This window comes from Echiichthys vipera (genome assembly GCF_963691815.1).
Source record: "Echiichthys vipera genome assembly, chromosome: X".
Taxonomy (NCBI): Eukaryota; Metazoa; Chordata; class Actinopteri; order Perciformes; family Trachinidae; genus Echiichthys; species Echiichthys vipera.
In genome coordinates this window covers 38,580,566-38,597,839 of record NC_139825.1, presented here as the reverse complement: position 1 = coordinate 38,597,839, position 17,274 = coordinate 38,580,566, and the positions used below count along the sequence as shown (strand labels likewise).

General features: G+C 41.0%; 1 protein-coding gene across 1 annotated transcript; it reads right to left on the bottom strand.

Annotated features, from left to right (window-relative positions):
* Positions 1-6,415: 6,415 nt before the first annotated feature.
* cdh27 (cadherin 27) lies at positions 6,416-16,846 on the bottom strand (the record flags this gene model as incomplete). The annotated part of the gene is made up of 14 exons (XM_083939627.1): positions 6,416-6,619; positions 6,741-6,824; positions 7,600-7,721; positions 7,812-8,036; positions 8,123-8,347; positions 9,232-9,374; positions 9,451-9,755; positions 9,951-10,133; positions 10,943-11,074; positions 12,730-12,893; positions 12,990-13,131; positions 14,395-14,544; positions 15,511-15,633; positions 16,826-16,846. The coding sequence occupies 14 exons, from the start codon at positions 16,844-16,846 to the stop codon at positions 6,416-6,418; spliced, it is 2,223 nt and encodes a 740-aa protein (XP_083795753.1).
* Positions 16,847-17,274: the final 428 nt, after the last annotated feature.

The following is a 17,274-nucleotide window of genomic DNA, read 5'->3' as shown; positions in this document are numbered from 1 at the left end:
GTTTACAACAAGCCAACAAGTCGAATTTCATAGTTTACTCACTCTTGATGCGCTGTGCAAGATGGCTGCAGTGTTTTGGCCAACAAGTGAAGTTGCTGTTGTAAAGAGGCGTTTGAGGGCGCCCCACCCTCCGTTTAGAGAGGAAATGTATGGTGTTTTCACCACTGATACGACTTTTTGTGTGGTTAAACTCCCCCCAAAAAACTAAAGAAGTCTGGTTAAACATCAACAAAAATGTGTGGTTAAACTCCCCGCTGACTTTTAGATAAATACACAATGCAAATAAAGTGGGTTTACGTTTGGGTTGTACTGTAATCACGTGTAATATAAAACCAAATGTACCCTAGTACTGTTTTTCATTTTAAGTTAGACATTTACAGTTGTGTAAAATACCTTACTATAAAGTCATTTTTCTGGTATAGACCTACAAATTTTATATATGAGAAATTTAAGCATACTCAGTTTTTTCTTATCAACTTTCAGGAAGTTTAATTGAAATTGAAAGACATAATAGCAAACTACTACTGTACTTCTTAGGATAACATGCCAGACTAATAACTGTTAAAAAAAATATAAACCTAATTGTTTTTAACGTGATACTAATTGATAACAAAATGAAAAAAAGGAAGTGTGAACTCCTGAAGCAGGAACTATAATAGCTCAAAATAGGCTTATCCAGATCTCATGCCAACCTGCACAGTTGGTAATCAAAGTGTTTTAGCAGACAGACGTTTGTAGCAAAGTCTGAGACTTTTACACTAGCAGTGTTTTAAAAAGTACTAGAGTGATAAGAAGTCCTAGTGCACGCTTGATAAGTACACAATACTAAATAATTAAGTGTATTTTTCGGTGTGCGCACTTTAGGTCAATATAATAAAAACTGTCACCCCTGCTCACACTGCTCATGGCCCTAGCCTAACCAGAACTGATTTGTCCACTTCAAAGTCCACAACAGACACCCACTGTGCTAAAACCCAATTACAACTTTACATTAACAAGCATTACAAGCTGCAAGACTTGTCAACCAGCTTGTATGGGTCAACGCCGTCTATCTGCCAGCTTCGCTCAATATCTCTGCTTGGCGCTGGTTGTAAGTTTGTCCCTGTAAGAATCATTTTCTTTTGCCTTATTCCTCTCCATCGCTTCACAAGTGTCTCTTCATATCTCAGTTTAAACGCAGTGATTTCGTCTCTTTGTGCTTTAAGTTGTGATCCAAGCTCCGTGCTGTAGCACTCTCTGTTGCAGTGTTGCCCGGGTAACCAGAGAAGAGAGTAGGCCTACGTCACGAAAAAGGCCACGCCCCCTCGCCGGTGAAAAAAAGGAGAAGACCTGAGTTCATTAAAATAAGTCTGATTACATTTGAGGAAATGATGTTACTAATTCAACTTCTTCCCTGGAGTTGTTTGTGCTTTGTCGCCTCGCAGGTCTCTGCTGATCGTGGTGGTGCCTGCTGCTTTGGTCCTGCATGGCGCTTCCTGCTACTATTATAATTTACAACCTTAGCTGTGCTTGTTTCTACTATTCTGCTGTATTGACTGCCATAACATATAAGTCATATTCACATTACTATAGATATATTGATACGTTGACCATGTACAGACTCAGCGACCACAGTCTGGCTTTAGAGAGCGGCAGACACAGACAGACCTGGCTGTCCAGAGAGGAACGGCTGTGTCGCTTCTGTCCACACAGACAGGTGGAGACAGAGCAACACTTCCTGTTGTACTGCGACACATACACTGATCTCAGAACCCTGATATACACTAAAATCACAGGTTCAACCCCAGACTTCCCAAAACTATCCGACCAAGAAAAGCTACAACATTTACTGGGAGAAAAAAGTGGCACTGCTGTAGATGCAGCGAGATATGTGAACGCCTGCCACAGGAGAAGAGACGACCTGCACAACAACACCTGACATGATTTCCTCCACATGAGTTGACCTGCACACTGATATGCTGCTTATTATTGTTATTGATATCATCATTATTATTATTATTGTTGTTGTTATTGTTATCATCATCATCATTATTATTATTATTATTATTGTTATTATTATCATCATCATTATTATTGTTACTTTTTTCTGTAATTCTGTACGCTTTGGCAATATTGTGAACCACAGTCATGCCAATAAAGCTTGTTGAAATTGAAATTGAAATTGATATTATTAGTTACTGGAAGTGTGCCTGTCTCTGTCTTTGTGTCTGTTCTTGTCTCTCTCTGTCCATCTGTCCGTCTTTTCTCTCTTTCTCTCTCCTTTTCTTCCTCCCCAACCGGTCAAGACAGATGTCTGTCCTCCACAGAGCTGGGTCTGTCTGATGTTCCTGCCTGTTATAGTGAAGGTTTTCGTTGCCACCGTACTCTACGGGGGAATTGTTGGGTCTCTGTAAATCATAAATAAGTCATAGAGTGTGGTCTTTACCGAGTTTGTAAAGTGTCCTGAGATAACTTTTGTTATGATTTGGCACTATAAATAGAATTTAATTGAAGTGTGTGTGTGTGTGTGTGTGTGTGTGTGTGTGTGTGTGTGTGTGTGTGTGTGTGTGTGTGTGTGTGTGTGTGTGTGTGTGTGTGTGTGTCTAAGAGAGAGAAATAGTAGATTCTCACCCTCATTTAACCTCAGGTGGACAAAGCCTTGGCTGTTTGTTTAGTTTTGCAGAGCAAAACTGAAACGACAGAGAAATGTATCGTTGTCATAGTTTTGCATTACCTGGTGCTTCAATGAGGTACGGTTAAGTGTGTGGGTGTGTCACCTCTGGCCACTGAGTGGAGTTGTTTACCCACTTATCCGGTAAACTGGACAAACATTCACCAACTCTTTCATTTTTAACGATCGTCGCTCGGCAACGAGTAGTATAGCTGTCTGCCTGACTAACGTTAGTCATTGCAAGAGGTTTCCAGGCCGGTTAATGTAAAAAAGGCGAAATCAGGGTAGATTATAGCGGGGTATATATTTACCGCCAGTCAAACCAGGTGTTACTCTAATCCATGGCGGACAGACCCCTCCCAATTTGTCACTTGTCTGCTCATTCTCAATAGCAATAGCCTATCTATTCCAATTTCCTTTTTTTAACGCCTAGTTATGACTTGATTATCTTTTATAATAAAATCTAATAATAGGAACAATTGTTGATTTTCTTTTCGAGTGAAGGCTGTATGGCAAAGATAAACCCTGAATCAAGGTAGTTAAATAAAATACAAAATAACGTTAAACTACGTTATTGCGTGAGACACCGCGTCTCATAAGTGTATTACAATCATAGACTATAGATAAAAGATAAAAGGTTACGGGCTGTCCGGTTGTGTTTGACATTGTGACAATGTCCAGTAGCCAATTACCAAGGCTGCACGCACCACGGACTTGCTTATGTCTCGCGGTGAAGGCTGGATGTATAAAGAAACTCACCCTGTTACGCGCAGACGCGCTAGCAGCAGAGAGGTGCTTCATTAAAGCGCACAGGTGCCGCCAATTGTGCATGTAGCCAATTAGTTTGTCCGATGCTCATGGTGATTCACTGCGCTGCTTTTTAAGCGCTGCTTTTCTGTTTGAAACTTACTTTCGCTGCAAACATGAGTGCTGGAGGAGGGCTGCCCAACGTCGGCTGTAGAATAAATTTGATATCTAATGCGCAGATTCGGTATGAGGGAATACTGGCGTTTTCCGATACAGATAGGTCCATGGTTGCATTAAGCAAAGGTAGGTTGAGAGGCCAGGGCGACACGTGGGATTTTCTGTTTGACTGTTCTCTCTACAACCGTGACCTGAGTTACCTTGCTGTCTGTCTTGCAGTTAATGTATGCTGGAGGTAAACTCTTTCTAATCAACTTATTTCTCAACAGTTAGGTCATACGGGACAGAGGACCGCCCCACAACAGCGCCACCGAGAGAGGAAAACTATGACTTCATAATCTTTAGAGGAAGTGACATTAATGCTGTGTCTTTTTCTGAGCCACCAAGACAACACAATGGAGTGCCTGGTGGCCCTGCTAATGTACTGGTTTGGTTTTGAGATTTCCACTTTGTATATTTGACAAAGGCCATAGGCTTAATACTCAAAACTGCCTGCCTTTGTCTTTTTTGTAATTTCAGTCAGCCACTAGTGGCTCGTCTGTTGCTTATCACCCACGCTGGATTTCATACAGAGACCTGTCACTCGCCTACAACGAACTAACTGCTTGGGTTCAGTACAATGCAGCACTGCACCTACGTAATTATGATCTTTTGTACACATCAGATGTCTCAAACGTCACTTTTTTTCCTAGCACTATGGAATCTCAGTGGCTGTGTACCCACCGTGATTATTCTGCTCCTCCAGTCAGAAGCGTTCAAATGGTCGAGCAGGCTTCCCAGACAGAGCCCTTGGTCGGTGTGGCCCAGAAAAGAGGGACGGCTGCAACCCAGCAGCAGGGCAGACAGTTTGTTCTTCCAACCCAACGCTCTGGCCAAGTGCATAAGGAGACCGGACCCAGCAGTAAGCAAAGTCAGTGGCTATACAACTCACAAGAGAAGTCACTCATCTTCAGTTTCTTTACATTGCTTCTGTTTTTATTCCAGCTGAGGAAAACAATGGTTTTATTTATGTTTAGGTCAGGCACAATCTCAGCCAAGTGTAGCCAAGGGCCAAGATGTCACGGACCAGAAACGAAGAGGCAGACGAGGTATCAAAAAGCAATTTCTCACTGACAGAACATTCATGTTGTTTTGACTTTCTGCTGTCAGACATCTGAGGGCAGACGTACTGCAACAGTTTTGTCAAAATAAACACATATTGCTTATCTGTCATGAAACTGTACTGAAAGACATGTAATTATCTAGGACTAGATTAACCTGTTCTAAATGTTCACTAAACCAGACAGTCGTACAGTAGTGTTGTCATTTATCTGAACTCCCCCGGTGCTCGCAGGCAGACGCAGGCCCAGGAATCGACGCAGAGGTCAACGTCTTGAAAGCTCAGAGGCCTCAAACCTGTCATTTGAGTCTACTCGGTGTGACGATGATCTCACAGAGGATGTTTTTGTGGGTAAGTTTATTGCAACGGATATTGTTTTCAATTTAGTCTCAATCTACAATATATAAAGCATTTTAAAGGAATGGTTCAGAAGAGTGGATGTATGAGGTACTTATCCATAGTGTATTACCCACAGTAGATGGCGGTTGGCATGCCCCCAGTTTGGAGGAGTAGATTTTGAGAGCTAAGCAATGTACTGCTGTGGATGGGGGCAGCAGCTAAATGTATTGGCAACCAAAAAACAAATGGTTAAGTGGATGCTATATTTAGAATATCTTCAATTTTACCTTGCTGTCAGACAGCCCTTTCTGGTAACCAGCAGCTCCCGTGTCCTGGGACATTATACTAGTTTTTCCACAATGGAGTCTGGTGGCTTTGACCATAGCTTAGATGTTTACAATGACTTCACTTCCCTATCAAAGGGCTGTCTAACAGCAAGGTGAAACAGAAAATATTCTAACTATAGTGTACACCACCATTTAGGTGGGTAAAATACATTTTGTACATTTCTTAGCTTCTGTGCCGGTACTCCTGCCTGCTTCGCCAAACTGGGGGCATGCCGACTGCCATCTCCTGTAGGTAATACTATGGCTAAGTACCTCATACAACCACACTTCAAAATATCCAAACTATTTTGTTTTTAAGGTGGATGGATGGAATTACTTGTGAATTGTTGCAGAGGAGGCATCTGCAGAAGCTGATGACCGCCAGCAGGAAGACCCTCCTGGAAACAAGTGTTATGACCAATCCAGATCCTTCTTTGACAACTTCCCCGTAGACTCTAATCCCAGGTGACCATTTAACTGTTACTTTAGTGGTTTTTCATGCTCAAAGATGTATATTTAACTTTATTTTTATTGTGCATCGTCAGGAGAACCACCCGGGCAAAGGAGATAAGGTTGAACATTGAAACATTTGGCGTGCCTGGCAACTTCCGCAGAGCCAGTGGATTCAGGCGCCGAGGAAACCAAGGGGCCCAAGGAAACCAAGGGCCCCATGGGGGGAGCTGAAGGCCCCTGAGCAGGGATCCCTCCCAAAAATTGGTAGCATGTCTGTAGTTTTCACTCTCACACTTTTTGTAGCAAAGATTCTCTCCTCCACCCACATTTCCATTCAGGGATTTCTTTAAATCAGGCAGTGGTGTTAGAAACAAATGTATTCACTGTCATTTTGTATATTGCCATATGAAATTTGTCTTCACTAAGCCTGTATGTTTATTAGTATTAATCTTCTGTATACTTGGAACTGCACATTTCTTTTGGAACACAGCTGTAGCTGTAAAGTGAACTGTGGAGAACTTTGACCATTAAATGACACGATTGGCAGCATTACTTGTATCAGCATCCACTTTTAAACGGCTTGTTTCTTTCACCACTCAAAAACAGATGTCGGTCACATAATGTTCAGTTTTGTATATGTCGTGGCTGGCAAATGGAACCCAGTTGCTTGAATGTGGGACCCAAATCTTCCAGTGCTTTCTTTAATGAATCCTCATCAGGAGGAAAGGTGATGCTCTCCAGGTCTGAGAGGGTGTCTGAGTCCCCCTCATCTGCGTAGAGGTGAGGCTCATAGTCAAGCACATCTGTCTCCTGCAGAGAGGACAGCCTCTGCAAGAGTGGAAAAACCATAGCCTAAATGCAGTGCTTATTTTACTGCAGCAGGAACATGCATGCTTTTACAAGGCTGTTTGCTGTAAATTAGACACAATACTGTAAATGCACTACTAACCTGAACAAGCAGGGATAGGAGTGCTGTGTCTGTGTAGCTTGAGTTCCTTGGGTAGAGGAAATTCATTGTTCTCATGTCATCAGTCTGGGGAAAGACAGTTCACAAAGATTTTCTTCAGCTACTATACCTCAAACTAATGAGCACAAACAAAACTGTACCTGGCGGGTGTGATAGCAACCATTGGCTATTAGATAATTCCAAGTAGTCTAAGATGAGAGGAAAAGCAATGAAACAGACAATATTTGAATGTACAGTTTTGACAGATCAACTTTCAATGAGTGCATATTACCAGGTTCCAGTTGTCATTTATGTAGGAAATGTTTTCCCTTCTGTGATCTCTTAAATGGTTGTAGATGAAATTTTGCTCCATATCCTGTTGAAAAGAAACCGGAGCAACAGCTAATTTAAAGTGCAGTAGGTTCACATGTTCAAAATGTGGTCTTGGGGCGTGCCACAGTTTTATTCCCAAATTTTTAAAATCCTTCATAAAGGGGGCAGCCGGTGGCTAGAGCACCCACCCCATGTAAAGAGGCTGAAGGTCCTCAAGGCAGCGGCCATGGGTTGACCTGCGTGACTTTGCTGCATGTCTCCCCCTTTCACTCTCACCCCATTTCCTGTCCTATACAATAAAGGCTTGAAAAACTGCCAAAAAATAATCTTTTACAAGCACTGTCTTCATTAAAGTTTGTGTGAAAAAACCTGTACAATACCAACTTTGTGCTCATGGTGCGTTTCATCAGTGGACACTGCCAGGACACTGCTGGGTAACTAAAAGAAGAAAAAAAGAAACAATATTTGCATGAAGAAAGAAATCTGGTATGTATCAATGGTTTGTTTGCAAATGTTTCTAAGCAGAGACCTTGCAGTCTGTTCCTGGATTCTCAATATTTGATACAAGAAGGGTTTCTCCAGAGGAATCACCGGTCTGCAAAGTGATGAACTCCTTTTTGACAGTCACAGTGACTGCCATCAGTAGCAAAACTGTCAGATGACAAAATTCAACTTGCAGTGAGTTTTTAGAATTTTAATGTTACACTCAGAGTAACTAAAGGCAACAATTCAGTTTCTTACACAGGAGTAAAAAAAACAGCGAGGCAAACGCTACGCCTATAGCACCAGGGGCAGCTATTGTAGCAGTGCCCTGGCGGCTTCTGCAGTTGGGAGACGCAGAGCAATCACACACAGTCACACTGAGGTTATAAATGCCAAACTGTCCCTGCAGATCCGAGATCTTCAGACGGATTGTGTATGGGCCGGCATACACTTGGGGCTCCTTCACCAGGCCAGCTGTGTACCCTGTGAGAAAGAATCCAAAATTAAACATGAAATGTTGGGATTTTTTTATGTTTGCCCCAATATCTTTAATATAGCTGTTTTTTTACCATATGATGGATTTAGTTTCCATTTCCCGCTGTCATCCCCCAGCAGTTCAAATGTAAAAGGCCCTTCAAAGGGCTTTTCATCCAGGTCAAAGGCTGTGATGTTGATGGTGGTGGGTCCATCAGACACACACACATCCACATAGTCCACTGTTGGCTGAGGCACGTTGTCGTTCTGGTCAGTAACATGGATGTTCAGTGTGGCTGTGCCCGTCATTGGGGGTTTATCTGTCCGACATAGAAAAACAATAAGAGTCTACAGCCATGCTAGCACCACTTTGAAACTGTACTAATGCCAGCATGCTCACAGTGACAATGCTAACATTTTCTAATAAGCCTTTTTCACAGAAGACATTTTGATTTGTCACAGTAAAAAGAGCACAGGTTTAAATGAAGAAATAAATAAGAGCTGAATTCCATTTAGCTGCTTGGATTTCAGGATCCTGGTATTGTTCATTCTTGCTCACTGTCACAGGAACACTACGGGTCACTGCAGTTACGTTACAAACATACTTATTTGAACCCTCTAGTCTCTTCCTGTAAGTAACTCATGTAGTTTTGTTTGCATTCACGATGTTAACCACATTTCCCATTTAAAAATAGCAGTGTGTCACAGTTTGACGCAGAGCTACTTCCTTGACAAGTGACACAGAGGGGTCCTGACAATGAGAATTGGTTGAAAATAAACATATTGGACTAATGGAAATGTTGACCAGATAGTGGCGCTACATGAAAAGATTCAACAAAGCTAATAAAGTTATCCTGTGGGCTTGAATGTGTGTAGCAAATTTAGTGACAATCCATCCTAACGAATGTTGAGATATCACACTCATGATGGCCAAAGAAGAAAAGGAAGATGAAACATCCTGTATTAATGGGAAACAAATAAGTCTGTACCACATATTATGCCAGTCCCGCCAGCAGATTTTAAGATATTTCACAGAATAAATGAAAACTTTAAGCTGCTGGTGGCACCAACGGAAAGTTCATTGGATCATCAAAGTCATAATACTCAAATAGTGTCATGAAACAGTGGAGATTTGAATGAAACATTCCCTTGGTCATAAAAATATATAACAACTGGTTTGTGTAAGCAACATTTTGAGTTTTACCATTGTCAACTGCATGCAGTAAGACAGTATAGACCCCATTAACCACATAAGGAGATTCTCTGTCAGGTGTCTTGACTGTAGTGACGTCTCCTGTGCGGGGATCCACCGTCACCCAGCCAGCAGGATCATTTCCTACCTTGTACCTGTGGAAAAATACAATTTGTTTTATTGTAGGAAGTCCCACATAAGAGCTCATATTGGAATGAACGTCCAACTTACACAAAATCTGTTGCCCAACTTGAGTCGTGATCAGCAGCAGTCACTTTCTCTACCCAGGTTCCAACGGGTGCGTTTTCCTCCAGCACGGCCTCTTTGACGGACACACCGAACTGTGGGGGGTCGTTGGTATCCTCAACTTCGATGATGACTTTAACAGAGTGGGGCAGAGGATGATCACCTGTACTGCTATCAACTCTCCAGAGAGCTGAAGGTGTCCTCTCCTTCACTTTACAGGAGAAATATGGTGCTTCATTTTCCACTGAGATGGTCAACTCCCTCTGTGCTCCCTCCTCAAAGTCTAAAGGCTGAAATTATACATTAGTTAAGTTTAATTGTTAATATACTATACAGTATATGTTATCATGAAGCATTTTTGAATTTAACTAAAGCACTTACGGGCAGAAAAACTATGCCAAACATGTATGTAGTAGCATAAATACATACCAGACATAGAGGTGGGTGTCACAGTAATGTAAAGCATGCAGCTTAACTGCACTTACTTTTATGACTGAGAGGACTCCATCATTAGTGTCTGGGTCTGTTTCTATTTCAAAGTGCCGTCCATCGTCACCGTGAATGGTGTATTTGGCCCTCCATGCCGGGCTGTTTGGGGTGTCTTTGTCTGTCACATGCAGCCGCAGAGGAGATGTCCCAGTCTCATCTTCTCTTATTTTGCCAGAGCCCTGTATGCATCCACAGTGCAGAAGTCAGGGGAAGGAAATCTGTAATAGTGCTTCTTACTGCTATTATAAAGTATGTAAACATAATTTGTGTAAATTTTCTCATATGATTACTTGGTTGACACGAGTCTGTTATACTGCTTTTTATTCATTCATAGAGCTGATATGACTTGTTTTAAAGTGTAAATTTAACTTGATTAACACTTGCAATATGTTGGTTTATGAAAGTTAAAGTTAAGAGCTGATACATCTGTTCTACATATTCCTTTTAATAACCTGCAGCTCTTCTTTTCAGAAAGTAGGGGTTTCTGCACCATTTATTCGGTGGTTAAATAAAATGCCCTTACTGACAAAATAATTCAAAATAATTCTATTAATTAATAATTCTTTTAGGTTACATTATAAAGTGAAGCTGAAAAGTAATTATGTTCTAGCCATTCTGCAACTCTAACTTACAGTATATATTCCTCATCTCTTTGTTATCTATATATGTATTTTTTCAGTATTTTATAGTTTCTTTATTTCTACTTACCCATTTCTCTTCTCACATTTGACAATTAATTAATGATAACCCATGACAATTTATTAACTTCCCACATTGTTATTTTCTATTGTAAATAGGTTAGAAAGTGCATAAAAACGTTGCCCTTTATTCCCGTGATTGTAGCATTTAATAGAATAATGTTTTGACTAAAACATGATTTTCTGTCAAATGGCAACAACAATCATCACATATAATAATTACTGCATGTGTGTGCAAAAGCATGAAGAACTGTGTGCAGAGATGATTGTTAACCAAGACAACTACGTACTGTTTGTCCATTGATGGTTGGGAGGTGGTTGTTGCTGTCCTTGACATACATGACAACAGTGGTTGAACTGGATAGACTGACTACATCACCATGGTCCTTGGCCTCCACCACCACTGTGAACATTTCCGCCACCTTAATGCATGCAAATGAAAATGTTTACACTAGATTAATATAGGGAACTGAATCAGAAAGGGTTTTATTGCCAGGAAATATTGAAAGGCAAATAACAAAAAAGTTCTGCAACATAAATATAGAATTGAAAAATACGATATAATTATTTGAAAGATACTACAAAAATAAACCTCTCAGAGAACCATCACCTTATCATGGTGGAGAGGGTTGTGTCCCTCAGGGCTGTGTTGCCTGGAGCCTGGTGCTCCTGGTAGGGTCTCCCATGGCAGAGTGGTCTCAGGCAAGAGGCCGGACCAAGAATGGTTCACAAAGACAACATGAAAAATCGAGGAAGTGGAAGAGAGACTCTGCTCTGAGGAAGCCCAGGCCCAGGGTGGGGACTCCATAGTTCTGCTGGGAGACTTCAACGCCCACATGGGCAACATTGGGAGGAACGGTCTCCTGATCTAAATCCAAGCGGCCGTCTGTTATAAGACTTCTGATCTGAGGCCGTATGTTTTGGACACTCGGGTGAAGAGAGGGGCAGAGCTGTCAACTGATCACCATCTGGTGATGAGTTGGGTCAGAGGATGGGGGAAGATTCTGGACAGACCAGGTAAGCCCAAACGAGAAGTGCGGTTGAACTGGGAACATCTGGAGGAGGCCCCTGTTCAAGACCTTCCACTCACACCTCTGGCGGAGCCGTTTCAAAAAGGGGGGACCAGAAAGTAACACACTAAAAAGGAGTAGTAGTCGTGGTTGGGAGGTTTTGCAGTTTGGTGGGCTCAGGATCTCGTCTCTGCTTTTTGCATATGATGTGGTCCTGATGACATTGTCGGTTCTGTGACCTTCAGCACTCACTGGATTGGTTCGCAGCCGACTGGGATGAGAATCAGCACCTCTAAATCTGAAAACTGGTGGCTTGCTTACTCCAGGTAGGGAATGAGTCCTTACCCCAAGTGAAGGAGTTCAAGTACCTCGGGATCATGTTCACGAGTGAGGGGACGATGGAGCGTGAGTTTGGCCGGAGAATCGGAGCAGTGGGGGCGGTGTTGCAGTCACTTTACCTCACCATTGTGATGAAAAGAGAGCTGAGCAAAGCTCTCGATCTACCGGTCAATCATCCATGAGGAACTCAGAGTAGAGCCACTGCTCCTTTTGCGTTGAAAGGAGCCAGTTGAGGTGGTTCCTTGGGAGGTGGTTCCCCGCCTCGGGATTCCCAGTTAGAGCTGGTTAATGTGGCCCGGTAAAGGTAAGTTTGGGTTCCCCTGCTAGAACTGCTGCCCCCGCGACCCGATCCCGAATAAGCGGTTGAGTGAATGAGGGTATGAGAATAAACAAATACTACAACTACTGTAAACTGAGTCAGTTCCTAATTCAGTCACGGTAATTGTCTTTCTTTATATAATCATAAGTATACCTTTTTATGTGTGTATTAAAATCTAAAATATATCTAGTCACTTACTTATTTTAAAAATGGGCCAGGTCATTCTGCTACTTATACGGTAAGTGTGTTTTCCACATGCTTTGCATCAAAGCAAGTCTGTGGTACATATAGAATTTGCATAAATACCACATGTCACGTTTTACATTCTCTAATCAAGTGAAGATGTTGCAGAACAGGAAATGCTACTGTAAGTCCATCGACAGGAAAGTATAACTGTGCAGACACTTGCCTCATGATCCAAACATCCTTTGAATGAGATTGTTCCAGACTCATCAATGACAAACTCAGTGTCTGGAGGATTTGGAGACACGGACTTGATTTCGTAGTGGAATGTTGAGTTCGGTGTCCCTGTCTGGTCTCTGTCGTAGGCCAGCACCATCAGGAGAGGGGAACCTGTTAGGCAAAACAAAGAAAAAGGGGTGTATTTGATAGACATTGTGAAGGAAAAAATATTTTCTTTAGAGGCATATTATTTTGTTTATTCTTTACCTTGTGTGGTTTCCTCGTCAACACTGATTTCATACAGATCCCTCTGAAAGCGTGGTGGGTTGTCGTTGATGTCCAGTATGGAAATTTCAACTCCTAATTGAGTGTCACTCGACAAATCTGTTTTTCTGGCCTCAAATTTCAGCTACAGATTGAAAGATGGGACTCACAGTTAGTCACTATGTAAAGACAAAATATTATTGTATTGTTGAATATTGTGATTATTATATGAAATATAAGTATATTACCCTGACTCCACTGTGTCTACTGCTTGTATGAGCTAAACTAGTTGATTTTTGTATGTTCAACTTCATGTAACACCTGATAGCAATATTTTACACATCTAAAATGTACCCAGATGATTCACTGAGAAAAGTGCAGGTTTAAAGGTTTGACAGTGTAGTGCACATTGAACTGTAGTTCAAGTGAAATTGACGAACGCTGTTGTCAGCTCCGAGAGCTTTGCTACTATTTTTGTGTATGTCATCATGGCAAAATGTGATCCTGGAGACACCTACTTCAGTGGAACTACCATAGAGATGGTTTAAAGTATTTTGCCAAGTGTTTATATTTCATTAACTTTAGAGGTGTGCAGTTCAGATCCAAATGAAGGCCCAGTTTGAAGATAGGTGTGGCTTAAGCAGGGTGCTGGAAGTAGTGGGGTAGGAAATAGAGGTCCCCACACTTTACGACCCTGGCCTCGTGGCTGGTATGATTCCATCAAAAGATGGTCTTTAGTTCGTTTTATGGGGACAACACACGTGAGTGGGTCTGTCAAGTTTGTCACTCTCACTAGTTTGAGAACTTAGTTTTCTTGATTGGTAACCACTAGATTTAGAAATTAAATCCAGCAATCATCAATTCCTCTCCAGCAGCAAGGCAACAGACAGAGTAAAAAAGATGCCTCCTTCCTGCAAGTTGGTTTATTTAGAGCTTTATGGTGAATGTAGCACGCTATTGTTAACAGTTGTTTTCGCTGGCAATAGTACACACAAATATAGCAAGCGTTTTGACCATCCTTCTATGTTTATTTGAATAGGAATGTCAACTCTACACTCATGTTCAAACTAACTTTTATCACACGGTCACTCGAACACTTATTGGTATATTGCTTGTAAAAGCTTCCTTTGATGTATCTTTGCATTATGCCTTGCTTTGGTCAGATACTCAGCTTTTACTGGGAAACAACTGCAGTCAAACTCACTACAGAATAGAACAATTATGTAGAGCAATGAGTCTGAGCACTTTAGGGTTTGTTCATTGTGGAAAATCATAAAGTCAATACCAGTAACTATATGACATAATGTGCATTTCTAATCAATGTATAGAATTTTGCAGCAGTATAGAAAAGAAGGTGGTTGGTGGTTGTTTCTAAATGTTGGTATGTTATTCTGTATGTGAGTCTAACCTTTAGCATCGTCTCCTCCTCATAGTCCACAGCCCTGTGGACAGACACGATGCCAGATTCTTTGTGGATGGAAAGAACTCCCTTTGGGTCCTCATCCACTCCTTCGCCATAGAGATCAAAGTATACTCGATAGCTCCGCTCAATATTAATCTACAACACAACATCAAACACTTAACATTTGGATATAGGGAGCCTGAGACATTGAGACTTCCTAGATCTTCATGACAAAAAACATGACCTACATTTGTATAGAGCCATAAAAATTGAAGAAAATGATTGTAGGTGTCAAGATGAAGCTCATTACAGACATATAAACACAACGTGTTGATTGTCTTAAGAGCTTTGCACGCAAATGCTAGTGTTTGGTATTTCTGCAGCCTATTTTCATTATAATTAGAAGTTTAATCTGCCGCATTGCATCATGTTCCATAAGATCATATGTTTGTAGTGTGTCAACTTTTGATGAATTTTCATCCAGTGTTTCATAGTAAGTATTTTACAACATAGTTCAGTGTCAGGTGAAACTTGAGCTGATCAGCAAAACAAGATAGTAACCAAGTTTTCCAAAGAAACGCATCAGACTGCCTATCATTGTGGATATTACACTTGTATCAGTCAAGTGCTATCTGTGACATCCCGAGCACATGATATTTCGTGATTGTTTACAGACAACACACATATATCTAAAAAGTCAACTTTTCATGATGTCAGAAAAAACGTTTTCAGCGTTATGGTTATGCATTCTGCAGCTGTTCCAAGAGGCTTTTTAAAATAGTTTATTTAGCTCAAACAGTAGCATGAAGCAACACTTGATCCTTCAGTTCATGACAAAATAACACGTTCAAATTCAACACATTTGGAGATACACAGCTTTCACTGGAAAGGGAAGGTATTAAACAAAAGTAGCCTAACTAAAGCTGTTAGACATGAAGTTGAGTAAGACATACAATAATTGTATTTATGATGTAGTGGAGAAGAAGTATAAAGATTTAATTGAAATACTCAAGTACAGTATAAGTACTTAAAATGTTTATAAATTGCACTTAAGTATAGTACTTGAGTAAATATAGTTAGTTACATTCCACCAGCGTGAATGCAAATGATTGGATTCCTCACCTTGCCCAGCACATAAGGGAAGGGCCCTGGATGCCCCTCCTCAATAGTGAAGGAGTCAATGATCCAAGACCTTTTTGTACGGTTCAGGAGATCTGTGCATGTTGCAGTTGACAAATAATGAACCTGAAAGACAAACAGCCAACCAAACCTGAAGCACGCGGTCTTCACAATGAAAGTCATAGTATGCAGGAATGTTTGTTTCAGGCAGGATCTCATATTTTATAGTCTGTACACTTAAGTATTAATTTGTGTCAGAGTTGTGCTGCACGGGGAACCAGTTCAGAAGTGCGCACACATGCATTTCAATAGAAGCAATAATGTCACAGTGGGGTACTGTACTTTGCACCTCATTTACTTCTTCTATTGGAAGTAGACCAATAGACTTAGTCCAGCAGAGTGACAAAAGAAATATTAACTGGAAAAACAACTGATGACTGATTTTTATAGATATTATTAAAAAATTGTGCAACCTTGTCACATAATTCAAAATTATCCTTTGCAACAGTTTTACCACAGTTTTTACTCTGGAAGAGAAACCGGAGCAACTGTGATGAACAGCTAATTTAAAGTGCAGTAGGTTCATATGTTCAAAATGTTGTCTTGGGGCGGGCCACAGTTGTATTCCCAGATGAAACAATTCAGCCCCATGTAAAGAGGCTGAAGGTCCTCGATGCAGCAGCGGCGGGTTCGACTCTGACCTACAGCCCTTTGTTGCATGTCTCCTCTCTCTCACTCCATGTCCTGTCTGTCCTATATAATAAAGGCTTGAAAAACTGCCAAAAAAATCATTTATAAAGGGGAACCTTTAAAAAAAATCATACATGTCATTCCTTTGGTCTGAGACAGTCCAAACATTTTAATAAAAATGAACAACTCTCTCCCAAATCCAAAAACTACAGAGCTAAAATTCACACTTGTGATGTCATTAAGTATAATGTTCAGGTGCTTCGTAAACAATGAATTGTGAAAGATGTTGTAGAAACTTACTATTTCTGTTTCACATCTGACAACACTACAATAGTAGTGTCCCGTTCATCGTTTATGGAGCAGTTTCAGACTTTATACATGATGACATCACAAGTTTGACACTTAGATCTCTGGTTTCTGGCTTTCAGAGAGAGTAGCTCATGTTCACACGTATTGATTTGACGTTTCTAGGCCGAGAATATATCATATTGTAATTCTTAATTTTGGTGGTCCCCTTTTAATTAACACTGAAATAAATTTGAGACTGACATTGATAAAATAATAGTTACAGCATCAGACATATATTGAAGTCCTTTCAGAAAGATTTGAAGTCGGTGTTGCTACATACCAGGAGGAAGAAGCAGAGCATGATGCTTGTTCAGTACGTCCAGCTATGAGTGTTTGAGGCTTTTTCTTTTTCTGACACTTGAGCAAAGAAAGACGAGAGCCGGCCCTCTTTTCTTTACACACCCACACGAAGGAATTATAGTAATCACACAGGTTGCGGTGTGTGTGTGTGTGTGTGTGTGTGTGTGTGTGTGTGTGTGTGTGTGTGTGTGTGTGTGTGTGTGTGTGTGTGTGTGTGTGTGTGTGTGTGTGTGTGTGTTTATTTTACCAAGATACATTTATAACCATCAACACTGTTTGCTCATAAGGTTGTCTTAAGAATCGAACAATGCTTGTAGTGATGGGACTTTTGAAACATTGCCTAGGTGTGACACTTTTTCTATATTTTATTCTTGACGTTTTATGGTCTCAAGCAAGTAAAACAAATAGTTTGAGGGCTTTTTATGAGGT